This window comes from Colias philodice, chromosome 15 (genome assembly GCF_061535455.1).
Source record: "Colias philodice isolate Cphi_HAF_F1 chromosome 15, ilColPhil1 Martin Lab GWU primary, whole genome shotgun sequence".
Taxonomy (NCBI): domain Eukaryota; kingdom Metazoa; phylum Arthropoda; class Insecta; order Lepidoptera; family Pieridae; genus Colias; species Colias philodice.
Genome location: NC_143100.1, coordinates 7,333,612 through 7,348,584, shown reverse-complemented (window position 1 = coordinate 7,348,584; position 14,973 = coordinate 7,333,612). Strand labels below are relative to the sequence as shown.

Sequence of the window (14,973 nt, the reverse complement as noted above, 5' to 3'; positions counted from 1 at the left end):
ACAGGCTGATGGAGAACGATAATAACATACTGGATTATTAAAATTATTTATGTTAGTTCTTAGCTAATAAAATATTCAAGTCAAATTAATGTTATAGTATAACTAGATGTGAACCTATGTTAGGTGTCAATAGAGGTCAAGTAGGTAGATATATATATGTTTTTATGAAGAACCGTCAATGTAATTTACAAAAGCAAAATTTACTAAAGTTTCGATAATGTCATGTAGATCACCAAATAAGTATGAAATAAAGTTTATTTAGGAATATTTTCATGATTTTAACAAGTGTTGTTCCAAATATTGGCGCAACTCATGTGTTTGGTGGGTTGTAAAAATATATCAGTGCTTGCAAATGTATAATATTAATAATTTTCATTTATGTGAGTGAAGAGATGAAATATAAGTATATATTATATCACTAGTTATTTCAATTGGTTGTATTTAAGTGTAGTCATCGATAACAGCCATGAAATATTTTGATTACTTATTTACCGAATGTAAAAGAATATTATGAATTGTCTTTACTTAGTGTATGTTGAAAAAGTTTACATTATTTGATGTTAAATTCATAAGCAAGACATGAGCAAGACTGACATTCGTGGAGCATCGGAATAAAATAAAATTTTGGAACTGTGAAGTATGAACACTTAAGTCTAAGTCATAAATAATGTTATTTTACACAATAAAAATAAGTATTTCAAATGAGTCTATTATTCTAAACCCTAATCCCTATTTGCCTATCAATGTAAACCAATTAAGTAATTATTTACACGAGTAAGTAGACGTTATTTAAATTTTTTTGGACCTCTTCTAACCCACCGCATTTGTTTGTGTAGAAAAATATCTAGCCTATTGGCGGTTTGTAAAATAACAATCAATCTATACTCCAATGATAAAATTGGAGTGACTGTCTAAATGCTTATACACTGTAAGTACATTATACATAATTATACCAAAATAGTAATTTTTACAATTTTTGTTTGTCTGTTTGTTCCGGCTTATCTCAGGAGCGGCTGGAACGATTTTGACGTTATACCATGGGTTATACCATAGACAAATATGGTTATACTTAGGCTATCTTTTATCTGTATAAATAATATCGGTATATTCCCACAGGGACATTAGGAATGAGAAACCGCAGAGCGCAGCTAGTATAGATACATATTCTATGTTTATATTGGTACCTACATAATAGGAAATTAGAATAGACTAAGTTTTATTCTCAATTATATCGCCAAAAACGCCATGAAAGTATTTATATTTCAGCCAATTATAGTAGTTACGGTTACGCCTATAAATTACAAAAAGTATAGTACACTGCTATCGAATGCATAAACATTACCGTGGCTTATATTTATTTGCTTATTCTAACAAATTCTGATGCTATATTTCTTTCTGCTTTCATTTAGTTTGTGTAATTTCAGAATGCAACTTTATATTTATAAATTACCTAAGTATGTAGCGATTGCGATATTGTATCAACTGTGGTATCAACTCAACATCATAATATATTATTATCTACCATCTAACATAATTATTATAGTTTATAAAGAATAATATATAGGTACGTATAACTAGTAGTGAAAATGAAATACATAATATATGAGTTAGCAATCTTCAATTATTAATTACTAGGTTTCCGCCCGCGGCTTCGCCCGCGCAGTCAAAGAAAAACCCGCATAGTTCCCGTTCCCGTGGGATTTCCGGGACTGCGTCATTTTCCAGGGATAAAAAGTAGCCTATGTCCTTTCTCGGGTATCAAAATATCTCCATGCCAAATTTCATGAAAATTGGTTCAGTAGTTTAGGCGTGATTGAGTAACAGACAGACAGACAGAGTTACTTTCGCATTTATAATATTAGTATGGATAGTATGGATTATGCTCGATATTAATATAATAGATATAATATTAGAGTTTGACCACAAAGGTAGTTAAGGCCATACGGGAGTTTTTGATAAGCTTCAGACAGCTTCAGCTGCCAACAGTTGAGATCGAGAAGCTTTATTTATTTTATTACTTCTTAATAATTCGTTTTATTCAAGAAGCTTAAATCTAATACACTGGAGATTTCAGTATGAACATTAACTTGTAACAAGAAAATATGACCTTGAATGACGCCTGTATGTTTTTTATCCCTTTCACACCTAACTTGGCAAGTGGGTGTGAACAAGTTATAATGTTCATACTGAAATTTCCAGTGTATTAGATATAAGCTTCTTGGTTTCATTATTACGATTATGAATGCTGAACTATTGATTGATTTCTTATGGTAACACCGAAAATAGGTACTCTATCGACGAGACGACTCGACAGTCGACGAGGCTCTGTAGTCTGTATCTGTGGTCGCTATCTCTGTAATAAGTATATAGTCTATGGTCGCTACCCGGCGATTTTGTCAGGTCACAGATGTCAATAATTTCAAAAGTTTACAAAATTTAGATTAAAATATTAAATAGAAATGATTAGAATTTATCTCAATATCTAGAAAAGACACTCGCATAATATATCGCATCGGTGTGTAATAAATAAATACGCTTCTCATTGCAAATTATAATTTATTAAAATGTCTTCGCCTATAACCGCGAAATTTAGCTTATTAAGTAATTCTCGTGATGATAATGCCATAAAAAATGTATGGAATCACAATTTATACGAAGAATTCCATGTAATTAGAAAGGTAAACATTACAAACATACATGTGGGATTATGACTATGTATATTATGTACTCAAAATTATTCTAATTAGGTTGTTCAGAAATACCACTGGGTCGCTATGGATACAGAGTTTCCAGGGGTCGTCGCTCGTCCCATAGGAGAATTTAGATCTACAGCGGATTACCAATATCAACTCTTAAGGTACGGCCTTTCACACTTTCATTTACTTGTAATTAATTTATTTTATTCAAATGAATATTTTCTTTCCAGATGCAATGTGGATCTGTTACGAATAATTCAACTGGGTCTCACTTTTATGGATGAAAATGGCAAAACTGCTCCAGGTTGTTCTACTTGGCAGTTTAATTTCAAGTTTAACTTACAGTAAGCTCTTAGTTATTTTTGATGTTTATTGAACTATAATATGTAAAATGTTAATTCTGTATCAGAAAAATTATAAACTTTCAAAAGATCTGTTGTTGACAGGGAGGATATGTATGCCCAAGACTCTATAGATTTACTGCAGAACTCAGGACTTCAATTCCGAGAGCATGAGGAACATGGAATTGAACCATTAGAATTTGCCGAGCTGTTAATGTCATCAGGTAGGAATTTCTAAGTATGTAATTTATCAGAAGCTTTTCATTCAGGATAATAAATCATAATGTTAATTGTAACATTGTTTGCAGGCATTGTTCTTATGGATAATATCAATTGGCTTAGCTTTCATTCTGGTTATGATTTTGGATACTTACTGAAACTTCTAACTGATCGCAACTTACCCCAGGAGGAAAATGATTTTTTTGACAGTCTTAGATTATATTTTCCCACAGTTTATGACGTGAAAGTAAGTATCTTCTATAATGAATGTACAAAATATAGAAAATGCACATAATATTCTTACTTAAATAACATTATCTTATTTTCAGTATCTTATGAAATTGTGCAAGAACTTAAAAGGTGGGTTGCAAGAAGTAGCAGATCAATTGGAGTTGAGAAGAGTCGGGCCTCAACATCAAGCTGGTTCCGATTCACACCTTACAGGGATGGCATTCTTTAAAATAAAAGAGGTACATTTTATATAAATGCAATACATATTTGTTAAATGGTGATCAAGATGTATAAATGACTTAAATCATTATATATATGCATAAAATATAAGTTTTCCATGAATACAGTAAAGTGTATTTTTCAGATATTCTTTGATGGCAACATTGAGAGTACAAGTGGACATCTCTATGGACTTGGTGCACCTTTTTCAACAAATGCAAACAATTTTCAAGAAAATATGGAAAATGGTAGTTCTTGACTCAATGAGTGTTTGAGTGCAAGTGAACAAGCGTTAAATGAATCGTTGAAAAAACGAGAAATATATAAGAAAAATAGGTCCTGTGATTGTTGTGTACCTGAAGGCAATATAAGTCGTTAGTTTTTATCACAGCCAAGTTAAGAATTAACATAGCTATGATTTAAAAGTGAATTACGGTTTTAACTAAGTCATTTGTTTTATATAGCATGTACTTCCCTCTCTGAATGTGAAATAATTTGTTAATGTCATGAAAGGCTTAACTGTTGTATTATTAAACTATATGTACTTAAAAGTATGATGACTTGTAAATATAGAGTATGATTATTTGGGATTGTTTTTTGTTATCCATTTAATTTCTTAAGGTATTAATAAAAACTTTTCAATAATATATAAGACATAAATCGTTTCATTTATAATATTCCTCGTCTGTAATTTACTTTTACATCTAGAAGTACCGAATAGAAAAAAAAAGATAATTTGTTTATTTAATTTTTATTGAGAAGTCACTTATTCAAAGTTATAAATAAGGTGTTACACAATTGGGAATGTCAACACTAAAAAGTAGCAATACTCATTGAAGAAGGTATAATACTTCGCTACACACATGACATGGACATAAAAGTTTATAAAATACACTCGCACTATTTTGAAATCAACCGTTTATTCTGATAAATGTTCATTTTCCTATAAAGGGCATTGATTGGACCTCATTTTTTCTTTTTCTTATTTTTCTGTGCGGTGTCTGGTGTGTTATCGGCCTTCCTTTTACCGGCGTTAGCGCCCTTACCGGCACTGTTTCCACCGGGAGTGTTTGGATTCGCATTCCCGCTCTTCTTTTTCTTTTCTGCGCGTTCTTTCTCTTCCAATTCTTGGTTCTCCCTCTCAATTAATGTAATAAGGGTGTTGCATCTGTAAAGTTTTAAATTTTATTAACAAAATGTTCCATGAATTTGTATAGAATACACGATTACGACTTTGAAATACATATCTAAAGTCGATTTCTCTGTCCCTTTGTATGCTTAAATCTTTAAAACTACGCAACGGATGAATGAATATTATGCCGTACATTGTGTGCAGTTAAGGACTAGCTAAAAGTAAAAGTTATGTTGCTTGTTCCTGTTACCGTCTTGCTACTGATTCAAACGATGAGCAGTTGGTATCAAGCATCAGCTTTTCCACTTAATAATACACCAGCTTCGAGATGACTGCAAGAGCGATCCATCTATGTTAATAACTCAGGCCCCGGAATCACAGACACAATAGAAAATCTATTGTGTCGTGGAGCGATCGGGCTGTTCGGGGCTCAATGGGTTAATCAACCTTTACTAATAGTTACACTACGGCCAACGTAACTTGGCGGGCCTGAACTTCGCGCAGAAGGCTGCGCACGAACGTTTTTTAGGAACGAAATGGTGGCATGAGGCGGCGTGCGCGGGGCGGAGATCTAGGCTAGGGATTGACTCTATGTAAACACAATCATCCCTTTATTCGAACGAATATCGCAATCGATTTTTATCGATTTGAAATTTATTGATTTTTGTTTATATGAGATACTGAACGAAATAGCTTTACAAACTTATTGAATTTTGTCGTTAGTAAAAGAGATTTCGAGTTTAATAGCAAAAAAAACTAATAATATTTTATTTTCATGGTTGTAAGACATGATTTAGTTAAATATCATTTATTTATAAACGACCACTACAATAAGGACTGATTGAGAATATTTGAAACCTATTATAAAATTAAATATAAATATATTTCACAATTCAATTTCAATCGATTTGAAAAAAAAATCGATTAATCAATATCCTCAGACACGCATAGTGGACATCCCTTTTTGTTTACGTCGTATAACTTCGTGCATATTCGGCAATTCTCGGTACGCAATTATGTATCTCAGTCACACGTTAACATTGGTGTCGTGTTCGTGTCGCTATCTCTGTCTTGAGTACAGGCGGTTGCAAAAGTTTTCGTTGAGTTGATCGTTATTATTTGTTATTATTATATTGTTGAGTGTTAAGTTTAAATTTGTTCGTGTTTAAGTTTGTTTTAGTGATAATTTGGAATATTCTACTTGGAATTTTGTATTATTCGCGAACAAAGATGCCACCAAAGCATAATATGGTTTTAAATCGCCAGGCGAGAAAAATAATATTCGATTTAACGCAGTACCTATTTTAAAAAAGAAAAAGAAAAAGGCGTAAAAAATGTTGACAAAGTTTTTTTAAGAGTTGCTGAGTGAATCCTGAATTCATTAGGTTATTTTTATTGCTTTATGTCTCATAGCGTTTTGATATTTATTTTATTTGTACTTGGTCTCTGTATAAGGAAATTTTTATTCGAATTTCAGTTTAAAAGAAATAAATGCTTATAACACTTTTTTTTACGAGTGTACATGCGCAAAAGTTCGTAGAGGCTATGTTCAGACCCGCCAAGTTACGTTGGTCGTATTGTAACTATTAAACAATCTGTGTATCGAGCAATTGTGTACCTAATCACTGATTTGGCGGGACTTGGTCTGAAATAGGAATTAATATGGCTAGCTTATATTATACAGTGCCGGCGTTAGGGGGGGGGCGATGGCCCAGGGCGACAAATTCGGGGGGGGGGGGGCACCAAGGTCTGAAGTTGGAGTCTCTTGCCTCTCCATGTGCAAACCTTCAGACACCTCAAGTGGGCGCCACAATATTTTCGCCCGGGGTGTCAGTGGCCCTTAGGTTTAGCACGCACTGCGGTTAAACGTACGCGTTTTATCGTAGGTCTGAAACCGCAAAAAAATGTAACACATAGTTTTCTACACAAGCGCACACATTAGTGACGTTTTTCAGTGACTGATTTTAAAAACGTATCTTGCTACATTTTGTTCGCGGTTTGCAAACGCGCGTTTTTTTTGTGTCCTATAGTAATAGTATGGTAGCGCACGCACAGCGTTTAACCGCATTCGCTCTTCAGGTGATATTGCCTTACGAAATGTAGTGTCTTGATGTTGTAAATACGGGCCCACGGCTTGTAATAATTTATCAAAGGTACTAATAGACATTCTGTAGTGATGAAAAAATTTATCAGGATGCTCTCGCACATCGTTGTACACTTTGCAAAAGTACCCTTTTAAATGTCTTTGATCTGTTAGCGGATGTACCCAGTACTTATGGCGGCGGCGTTGTTTACGACTTTTGCTTCTTATTTTCAAAATCAAAGCCACAACACATGCTACTCGCCAGAAATCCATGATGGTACTGACATAAAATTAAGCAAAACGCGAGCCGCAATGCGTGTTTGTATGCGGTTTTGCGTTTTCAGCTATTCCTGTGCTGCTCGCGTTTAACCGCAGTGCGTGCTAAGCCTTACACCGGCACTGCTTATCTAATCTGTAGTTACCTCCGCTGCAGTTCGACAGCGGTGCGCGACTTGAGGAACCAGTCGAAGCGGAACTGCGGCGCCGCGTGCACGGCCGCGCGCAGCTCCTCGTACACGTTCTCCTTGTCGAAGCCCAGCTTGTGCAGCATGCATACTAGGAACCTGTTAACAAACAGTATATCACTACATAGTATAAAACAAAGTCGCTTTCTCTGTCCCTATGTCCCTATGTATGCTTAAATCTTTAAAACTACGCAACGGATCTTGATGCGGTTTTTTTTAATAGATAGAGTGATTCAAGAGGAAGGTTTTAGTATATAATTTATTATGTTTTAGACGAAGCGGGCGAAGCCGCGGGCGGAAAGCTAGTTTATTGATATAGAAACTTTTAGTTGAACATTATTGTAGGTCACAAAGTTTAAACTTTGTGTGCTTGTAAAAGACCGAGACAATCGTAGTTTGAAGTAAGTATGGTGGAAAAATAATTATACAATATAATTAAAAAAAAATCAAAGGACCTTGCACCACTTATTCTATAAATTTACATTATGTTATTATTATGTTTTTGAAGTAAAATTTCTTGGCGCGTTGAAAGTAAAATTTCAATGTCACGTCATGGCAATACCGTCACGTCACGATTTTGGTATTTTTGAATCTTGCCAAAGAAGTTTCACTTCTGACACGTGTGCTCTGCACACACGTTTTTTATTGTATATCAATTACAAACAAAGGATTTCACCACAAACCAATAGGTAAAAAAAAAAACAATTACAGTGGACAAATGAACATAGATATGTACTCCTTCTTTTCGTAAATTGATAAAAAAAACAAACCTATCTTCCTCTTCAACATAATTCTTGCCCTTATTTGTGCCATATGAGATTCTGAGTTGATGGAACGGTGCCCGGTATCGCGCCATTTTCGCATCCAAAGCTTTCTTGATAGAGGCTCTTCTTTGTATTTTCGCTTCTCCGCGTTCTATTTGACCCATGATTCTGTCTATATCTTGCAATTCGTGACACCTTTCCCAAAATACAGCTGAGTATTCCATTACCTATAACAAAGTTTATTTATTAACATTCAACTCATATACAAAAAAAATTAATCAAATTCGCCCGAAAAAAAGGCCAGTAAGATTGTGAGACAATATTTTCTACTGTGTTATAAAATGTGTTATAAACTTTGGAAATAAACAATAAATGATTCATTTAATGTAATACCTCCTCCGGTGTTTTGCCTTCCACATCCTTAGCAATATTTTCAATATCATCTCTACCATATTTCTCGTTGGCTTTGATGAACTGATTAAAGTCACGTTTTGTCCAATTTGTAAACCCTGTAATAATATCAAAGTTAACATTAATGTATCCATAAACATAAAAACACATTGTAATGATTCTGTTTTATAAGAATTTACGCGATTAGCGTAAGCAAATACGTATACATATTACAATTAGAACTTATTCGAACTGTATTTATTTATTCGTACGGCAAAGTAACAATAAATAAATTAAACCTTGAGTCAAAAGCTGTTCCTTCTCTTGTATCTCTTCTTCAGTGAGTGCTTCAGCCTCGTCAATCTTACGCTGCTCCTCCCGTTGTATCTTCGCTGCATCTGGACCAAGCTCTGGGTTTCTAGGTACTTTATACCTGCAATTAGAAAATTTTATTAAATATTATAATGATCGGGTTTAAATAACGGATTTATTTATTTAGAGAACAAACTACATACGACAAACAACATATTATTTGATTGAATAGATTTCTGATAAAAATAAAAATGTTATAATTAAAGTATTATTAATTTCGTTTCGCATATATTTTGTGTATGTTATTTTTTTCCTTTTTGTTGTATTTTATAAAATCAAATAAATGTAGGTACACGGTAAATTTAATTGTTAGAACATAGGTAATTAAGTGCTTTATTTACTAACATCACTTCACTAATTATTGTTTACTAGGACAATAAACATTTTTAAACCTTTAAATTGAGTTTTATTGGACATAACGCGTGTATTATATGCATTAACAAGAAATCTTACCCTAAAGTTTTTCTATAATGATATATTTCTTGATCAAGTAGTTCAAAGAGGCGCGGTGGGAAGAATTGAAAGTCTTGAACGATCGGTTGTTTCGGTGGTCTTGGCGCCTGTGGGAATTATCCACACATATAAATTACATATTATAAGGGTTTATATCGCATTAATATTACCAAACAGCTCACCCTTATAGATTGTATTTCGTTAATAAATTTAGTGAAAATTATGAAATCTAAAAGTTTGTAAAATCATTAAATAATTCCTTTTTTTACTGTAATTCAGCCAAAGTTTGTTTCAAATATTTAAAAACTTATTATGAATAAATAACTAATATAATTGATGGATATTTTACTATTAACACTTCATCAGATAAAATCTACTATATGCTGTTTAAAGTAACTTTCTATTTGTAATCTATAAGGGCAAATCTGTTGCTACAACTTCAACAAACCAAACTACTTAACAAATATGTTTTCACACAATAAAAAATAAACTATAAAGCAAATAAAAGTAATAAATTCTTAGAGTTTAAAGTAGATAATAATAAAATATATAAAGAGTACATAGTAATTATGATATATCAGAGTATAAAGAGCTAACTAGTGCGGGAATATAACAAATGATGCGATACTGAAAACATACATAAAATATTGATTTTTCTTCAAAAATATTTATTTAAACAAGCCTACAATAGCGTAATACCGTAAAATCACCACCACCAAGCGTAAATCTCGTAATCTTACTTCATGAGAGTCCATTATTTAGCTCTTTACACTTATTTACCTGTACCTTAGGCGCCTTCGGTTCTGACACTCGTAATGCTTCGCGGAAGTACGCGTCAACCGCGTAGTTTGCCTTACGTTCACGTTTGGGAGGTTCTATCCAGTTGCCAATTGGCACTATCTTCTGTTTCTCCCTGTAGTCTTCACCTAATTGCGACCAATATTAATTGTATACAGATACTTTTTAACTTACTTATTATATTCACTTAAAACCCCAATTTCTGAATGTAAGTAACTAGCTTCGGAAAGGAATTTTCGAAAGAAAACTTCTTATTTCGTAAAGAATTGAACAATTGTTTAGAACTCAACCTATACACATGTATTACAAACAGATGTTCATACTTTACTTGGTTTACTAATTTATCAAACCTTCAAATTGATAAACCGAATCTGTAGTGGCGCCAGGCGTGTCCATAGAGAATGCACGTAGAGACGATTCACCAAGACTTTCCAATTTTTGCTTCAGTTCTTCAGTCTGAAAAAATAGTATGAAAATATTTAAATACATATTGCACATATAACTGTATTGAATTAAAAAATCTTTGCAGTCGTAAAAAAATTAAACTTACCTTTACTTCACCCTTTGCCAAAATAGTATCAATATCTTCATCGGTAATTTCCGAGTCTTTAGATGAAAATACGTGATTTGCGCCATGTCTAATCATATTCAACATTTCATCCTTGTTCAACTGATTCTTGGTATCTACCAAACGGCCAGATTGAATCACAAGCTTGTCGAGACGCAATTTCACTTCGGCTCTTTCCACAATTTTTTCTTCAACTGTGTTATCTGTTATGAGCCGAAAAACGCGCACCTAAAATATTTAGAGTCGCATTGATGTAAAAATAAAGTTATATTCACGTTATTGCGAAAATTTTAGTGAACATAAATAAATAACATTTTTAATTTTTATACACACAATTTTTTATGTGGATAAAGACAATACTGGGAAATAAAATTGTATGGCCTTGTCATAAGATTTTAACAAATTGATACTATGTTTAAATAATAATTATTTAAAATAATTACTTGTTTCTTCTGTCCAATACGATGGGCTCTGTCCATAGCCTGCAAGTCCATTTGTGGATTCCAATCTGAGTCATAGATGATGACTACATCCGCAGATGTTAAATTAATACCAAGACCACCAGCTCTAGTTGACAACATGAAAACAAATTTTTCACTCCCTTCAGCATTGTACTCTTCTATTTGTCTATTTCTATCTTCATGCGGAGTTTGGCCATCTAAACGACAGTACTGAAAAAAAAATGTTGTGTGGTTTTATGAAACCACGGTAAAAGTGAAACTGTTCGAACGGTTCCGAACACTGCTTGTGTAGCGCATGTCGCGTGACAGACCAAAAAGTTTGAGATGATGTAATAAAAGTTTCACTTTAAAAGGAACAGTTATTGTTGTCATTTTGCACTTATTAATTTACTCTTTATTGTACAATAGACTAAAATAAAAGTAAAACAAAACCATTCAAAATGTACAAATGGCGGTCTTATGGCTCGAAGCCATCTCTGCCAGACAAACTTCAAGTTTCAACCTTCACCCTTCTACTCCCTTACTAAAAATATTATATAGATTTATGCACACAAAATATATTAGTTAATTTGTGCCAATAGTCATTTACTTTTTATTTCTCATGATTTCATAATCATTGTATATTTATTGCAATTTTTATTAGTTCCTTGATTACCTTATATTGTCTCCATAGACAATAATCCTCCAAGATGTCCAGCATCCTTGTCATTTGAGAGAAAATCAGAACTCTGGAATCCTGTTGTTGTAATTTTGGCAACAATTTATCAAGAATGGCTAATTTCCCACAGTTGTATACCAAATGTTCATCAGTAGTATAGGGAGGCCCTGGCTCAGCTCCATCAAATAGATATGGGTGATTACAACATTTACGCAGTTGCATAAGAATGTTCTGGAGTCGCATTTTCTCCACTTTTCCAGCTCCATTCACTAGAAAATTTAGGATAATGTTGTCAATGTATGTAAATATTAATGACGTTAAGGGCTGATTTTTCAATCCTTGGTTGAAAGTTATTCATTGAATAACGTATTAAACTACCATTTCAAAAATGTATTCTAATTACCTGTATTTGACAGTTTATAGGTGATATTTTAATATTATCGTGTAATACTTTATTGGACGGATAAGTTTGAAAAATCAGCCCTAAAACTTATTAACAACAACATACACATATCTTCTTTTTTTAGTTAGTTCGTTAGTTTCAGGGCATTTACTTACCAACATCAATATCTTTCATCAATACTTTAGTATACCACTCCCTCTGCATTTTACTTAAGCCCACATATACTTTTACCTCCTTCTTGGGCTTTAACTTCTTTTCTACTTCTGATTTCAAACGTCTCAACAAAAATGGCCTTAATACAGCATGGAGACGAGACACCAATTGATTATCACCAAGAGCTGCGTTTGTATTGAACCAAGCATCAAAATCCTGAAATACAATGAGATTATAATCAGTACAATATTATATCCTTGAGTGAAATTGAAATTTGAGGTACAATTAAAGTAAATAAAAAATAATACTTACATCAGAGCTATTAAACACATCTGGTAAGAGGAAGTTAAGTAAAGCCCACAACTCATGCAAATTATTTTGCAAGGGAGTACCAGTAAGCAGTAAACGATTCATACTTTTGAACTCCCTTAGCAGTTCAGACAATTTGGACTTCTCATTCTTAATCCGGTGAGCCTCATCAATGACCATGTATCTCCAATTAAACTTCTTAAAAACTGACTTTTCTCTTATAATCATTTCATATGAAGTTATGCACACATCCCAGTTGCCAGGCATGAGAGTTTCACGTATGAATGCGTTCTGAAATTAAGTAATTTATATTTTATAAATCACTAGTGGTCCGCCCCGGCTTCGCCCGTGGTACATATTTCGCAATAAAAGGTAGCCTATGTCCTTTCTCGGGTATCAAAATATCTCCATACCAAATTTCATGCAAATTGGTTCAGTAGTTTAGGCGTGATTGAGTAACAGACAGACAGACAGAGTTACTTTCGCATTTATAATATTAGTATGGATAATATTATAACCCAATGAAAACAAATTCCATACATTCATAAAGTACATAACATTGAATATTTTGTAAGACTTATGACAGTAATTTATTTTATATTTATTATAATTTATAATACAAAACATGTATAAAATTATTACAACTATCAAAATAAATGAGATGATGTCTCACATTATTAAAAAATATTGTGTTAAACATTATTATGGAAACTTAATTAATGTAAGCTAAGGGAGAAAATATATTCATACTCTAGTTTCTTGGTCACCAATAAGGCACACTGCTCTAAGAGATGGACACCATTTTTTGAACTCATTCATCCAATTTGTAAGAGTTGATTTGGGAACAATTACTATGTGAGGTCCAGGAACATTTCTGTAAGAGAATATAATGTATAAACAATAGGTAACAGATTTTTGTTAAGCCAAAAATAAAATATAGATCTTACTTAAAGTGTTTCATATAGCCTAGTAAAGAGATAGTTTGTAAAGTTTTTCCAAGACCCATTTCATCAGCCAGGATCCCATTGATTCCATTTTCATACAATGAAATCATCCAATTAAGACCTCTCACTTGATAATCCCTCATTTCACCATTTTTTATATAATGGGGAGACGCCTCAAATCTAAATATTGTTTTTTGCTTGATATTTGTTTCCGCCAGTAATTCTTCATCTTCCTCTTGCTCTGTTTTCCGATGCCGATGACTGTAAAAGTGATATAAAACTGTTTATTTTATGAATAATAGCATTTATTCCATAATATTCATACATAACATAAAAGTAATTTCATACTCATTTACTGTTCCAGCGTCTGGGTCTTTGTTCTTTCGAGGTCTACCGGCTTTTGGTTTGGGAGGACTATTGGTTGACTTCGAATTGCTCATAAAATGAGAAAATATTTCAGTTTGTTTCAACAAAAAATCAAATCTTTTAGAACGATCGGTTTCAATTTTACTTTCGAAGTCTCCTTCTTTACCCCTGGAAGACGTTGTATCACTAGACGATCCATTCTGCAATGTCAAATCATTCTAACCATTAAGTTTACATAATATTTTTAATAAAAAATTAGAATCAATTTAAGCCGCATAGGTATATACATACGGAGTTTTCTCCAACATCTGCAGTTTCCATGGGTTCTTCGACTTCAGCCATTCTGGATTCTTAGTATTTATCGTTATAGAAAATCCTTTAGAGCCAATAATCAATCATTTCATACAGTAAAAGGATGTTAATATTGAGTGTTCTTTTTGTTAGAAAACTCAAGGCACGAGTTCTACAATACAAGTGTAATAAAAACTGTAGAAGATCAAGCGTCTTTCCGTAATGACAAGTACCTACCCTGTACCGATTTCTGACAATTTGAAATGACATATACGCAAAAAGTAGGCGCGAAAGAGCACAGATATTATTTCTTAGGTAGATAAACAAACTTTAGCCTACGACTTTAGCACTACGCAATAATAAAAAATGGGTAGTATTCTTAAGCCGGCGCCAGACATGGGGATCAAAGTTTGAGCACACATTTTCAAAACTTCGATCAAACTTTATATGCACAAATGTATAGGTCTACCAGAATCTGATGGCATATTTATATTTAAGAAATAAAAGATTTTTATGTGGCAACTTATTTGACAACTATCAAATTGGATGTCAAATTATTTGTCTTTTTTGCAGTTGATGAATAATTTTTAGGATTTTGTCTAAAAAATCTTCGAAAATGTCGAAAAAGCCGCTGCGATCACAAGCAAGAGGTGTTGTT

General features: G+C 33.0%; 3 protein-coding genes across 7 annotated transcripts in view; 2 read left to right on the top strand and 1 right to left on the bottom strand.

Annotated features, from left to right (window-relative positions):
* Positions 1 to 702, top strand: part of LOC149482319 (uncharacterized) — a 37,580-nt gene extending 36,878 nt beyond the window's left edge. For both annotated transcript variants that reach the window (XM_089704545.1, XM_089704544.1), the window contains one exon: positions 5 to 702. In XM_089704545.1, coding sequence (XP_089560671.1) covers positions 5 to 22 — 18 coding nt within the window. In that variant the 3' untranslated portion in view covers positions 23 to 702. The remainder of the gene's footprint in view (positions 1 to 4) is intronic.
* A 1,664-nt stretch (positions 703 to 2,366) lies between these two features.
* LOC149482318 (CCR4-NOT transcription complex subunit 7-like) lies at positions 2,367 to 4,291 on the top strand. 2 transcript variants are annotated; one of them, XM_089704210.1, is made up of 7 exons: positions 2,367 to 2,678; positions 2,748 to 2,857; positions 2,927 to 3,040; positions 3,143 to 3,261; positions 3,346 to 3,503; positions 3,586 to 3,726; positions 3,852 to 4,291. In XM_089704210.1, the coding sequence occupies exons 1-7, from the start codon at positions 2,565 to 2,567 to the stop codon at positions 3,963 to 3,965; spliced, it is 870 nt and encodes a 289-aa protein (XP_089560336.1). In that variant the 5' UTR covers positions 2,367 to 2,564; the 3' UTR covers positions 3,966 to 4,291. The 2 variants fall into 2 exon arrangements, with proteins under 2 accessions (XP_089560336.1, XP_089560335.1); XM_089704209.1 differs by having other exon boundaries at positions 3,128 to 3,261.
* A 147-nt stretch (positions 4,292 to 4,438) lies between these two features.
* Iswi (nucleosome-remodeling ATPase imitation SWI) lies at positions 4,439 to 14,557 on the bottom strand. Of its 3 annotated transcripts, none has more exons than XM_089704446.1 (17): positions 14,316 to 14,557; positions 14,007 to 14,242; positions 13,662 to 13,919; positions 13,465 to 13,588; positions 12,718 to 13,005; positions 12,408 to 12,621; positions 11,847 to 12,118; positions 11,174 to 11,401; positions 10,713 to 10,958; positions 10,513 to 10,618; positions 10,145 to 10,290; positions 9,365 to 9,471; positions 8,839 to 8,972; positions 8,543 to 8,658; positions 8,156 to 8,376; positions 7,344 to 7,484; positions 4,439 to 4,874 (listed from the first exon to the last, which is right to left on the bottom strand). In XM_089704446.1, the coding sequence occupies exons 1-17, from the start codon at positions 14,364 to 14,366 to the stop codon at positions 4,673 to 4,675; spliced, it is 3,090 nt and encodes a 1,029-aa protein (XP_089560572.1). In that variant the 5' UTR covers positions 14,367 to 14,557; the 3' UTR covers positions 4,439 to 4,672. The 3 variants fall into 3 exon arrangements, with proteins under 3 accessions (XP_089560572.1, XP_089560573.1, XP_089560574.1); XM_089704447.1 differs by having other exon boundaries at positions 10,151 to 10,290; XM_089704448.1 differs by having other exon boundaries at positions 14,007 to 14,224.
* Between the last annotated feature and the right edge of the window lie 416 nt (positions 14,558 to 14,973).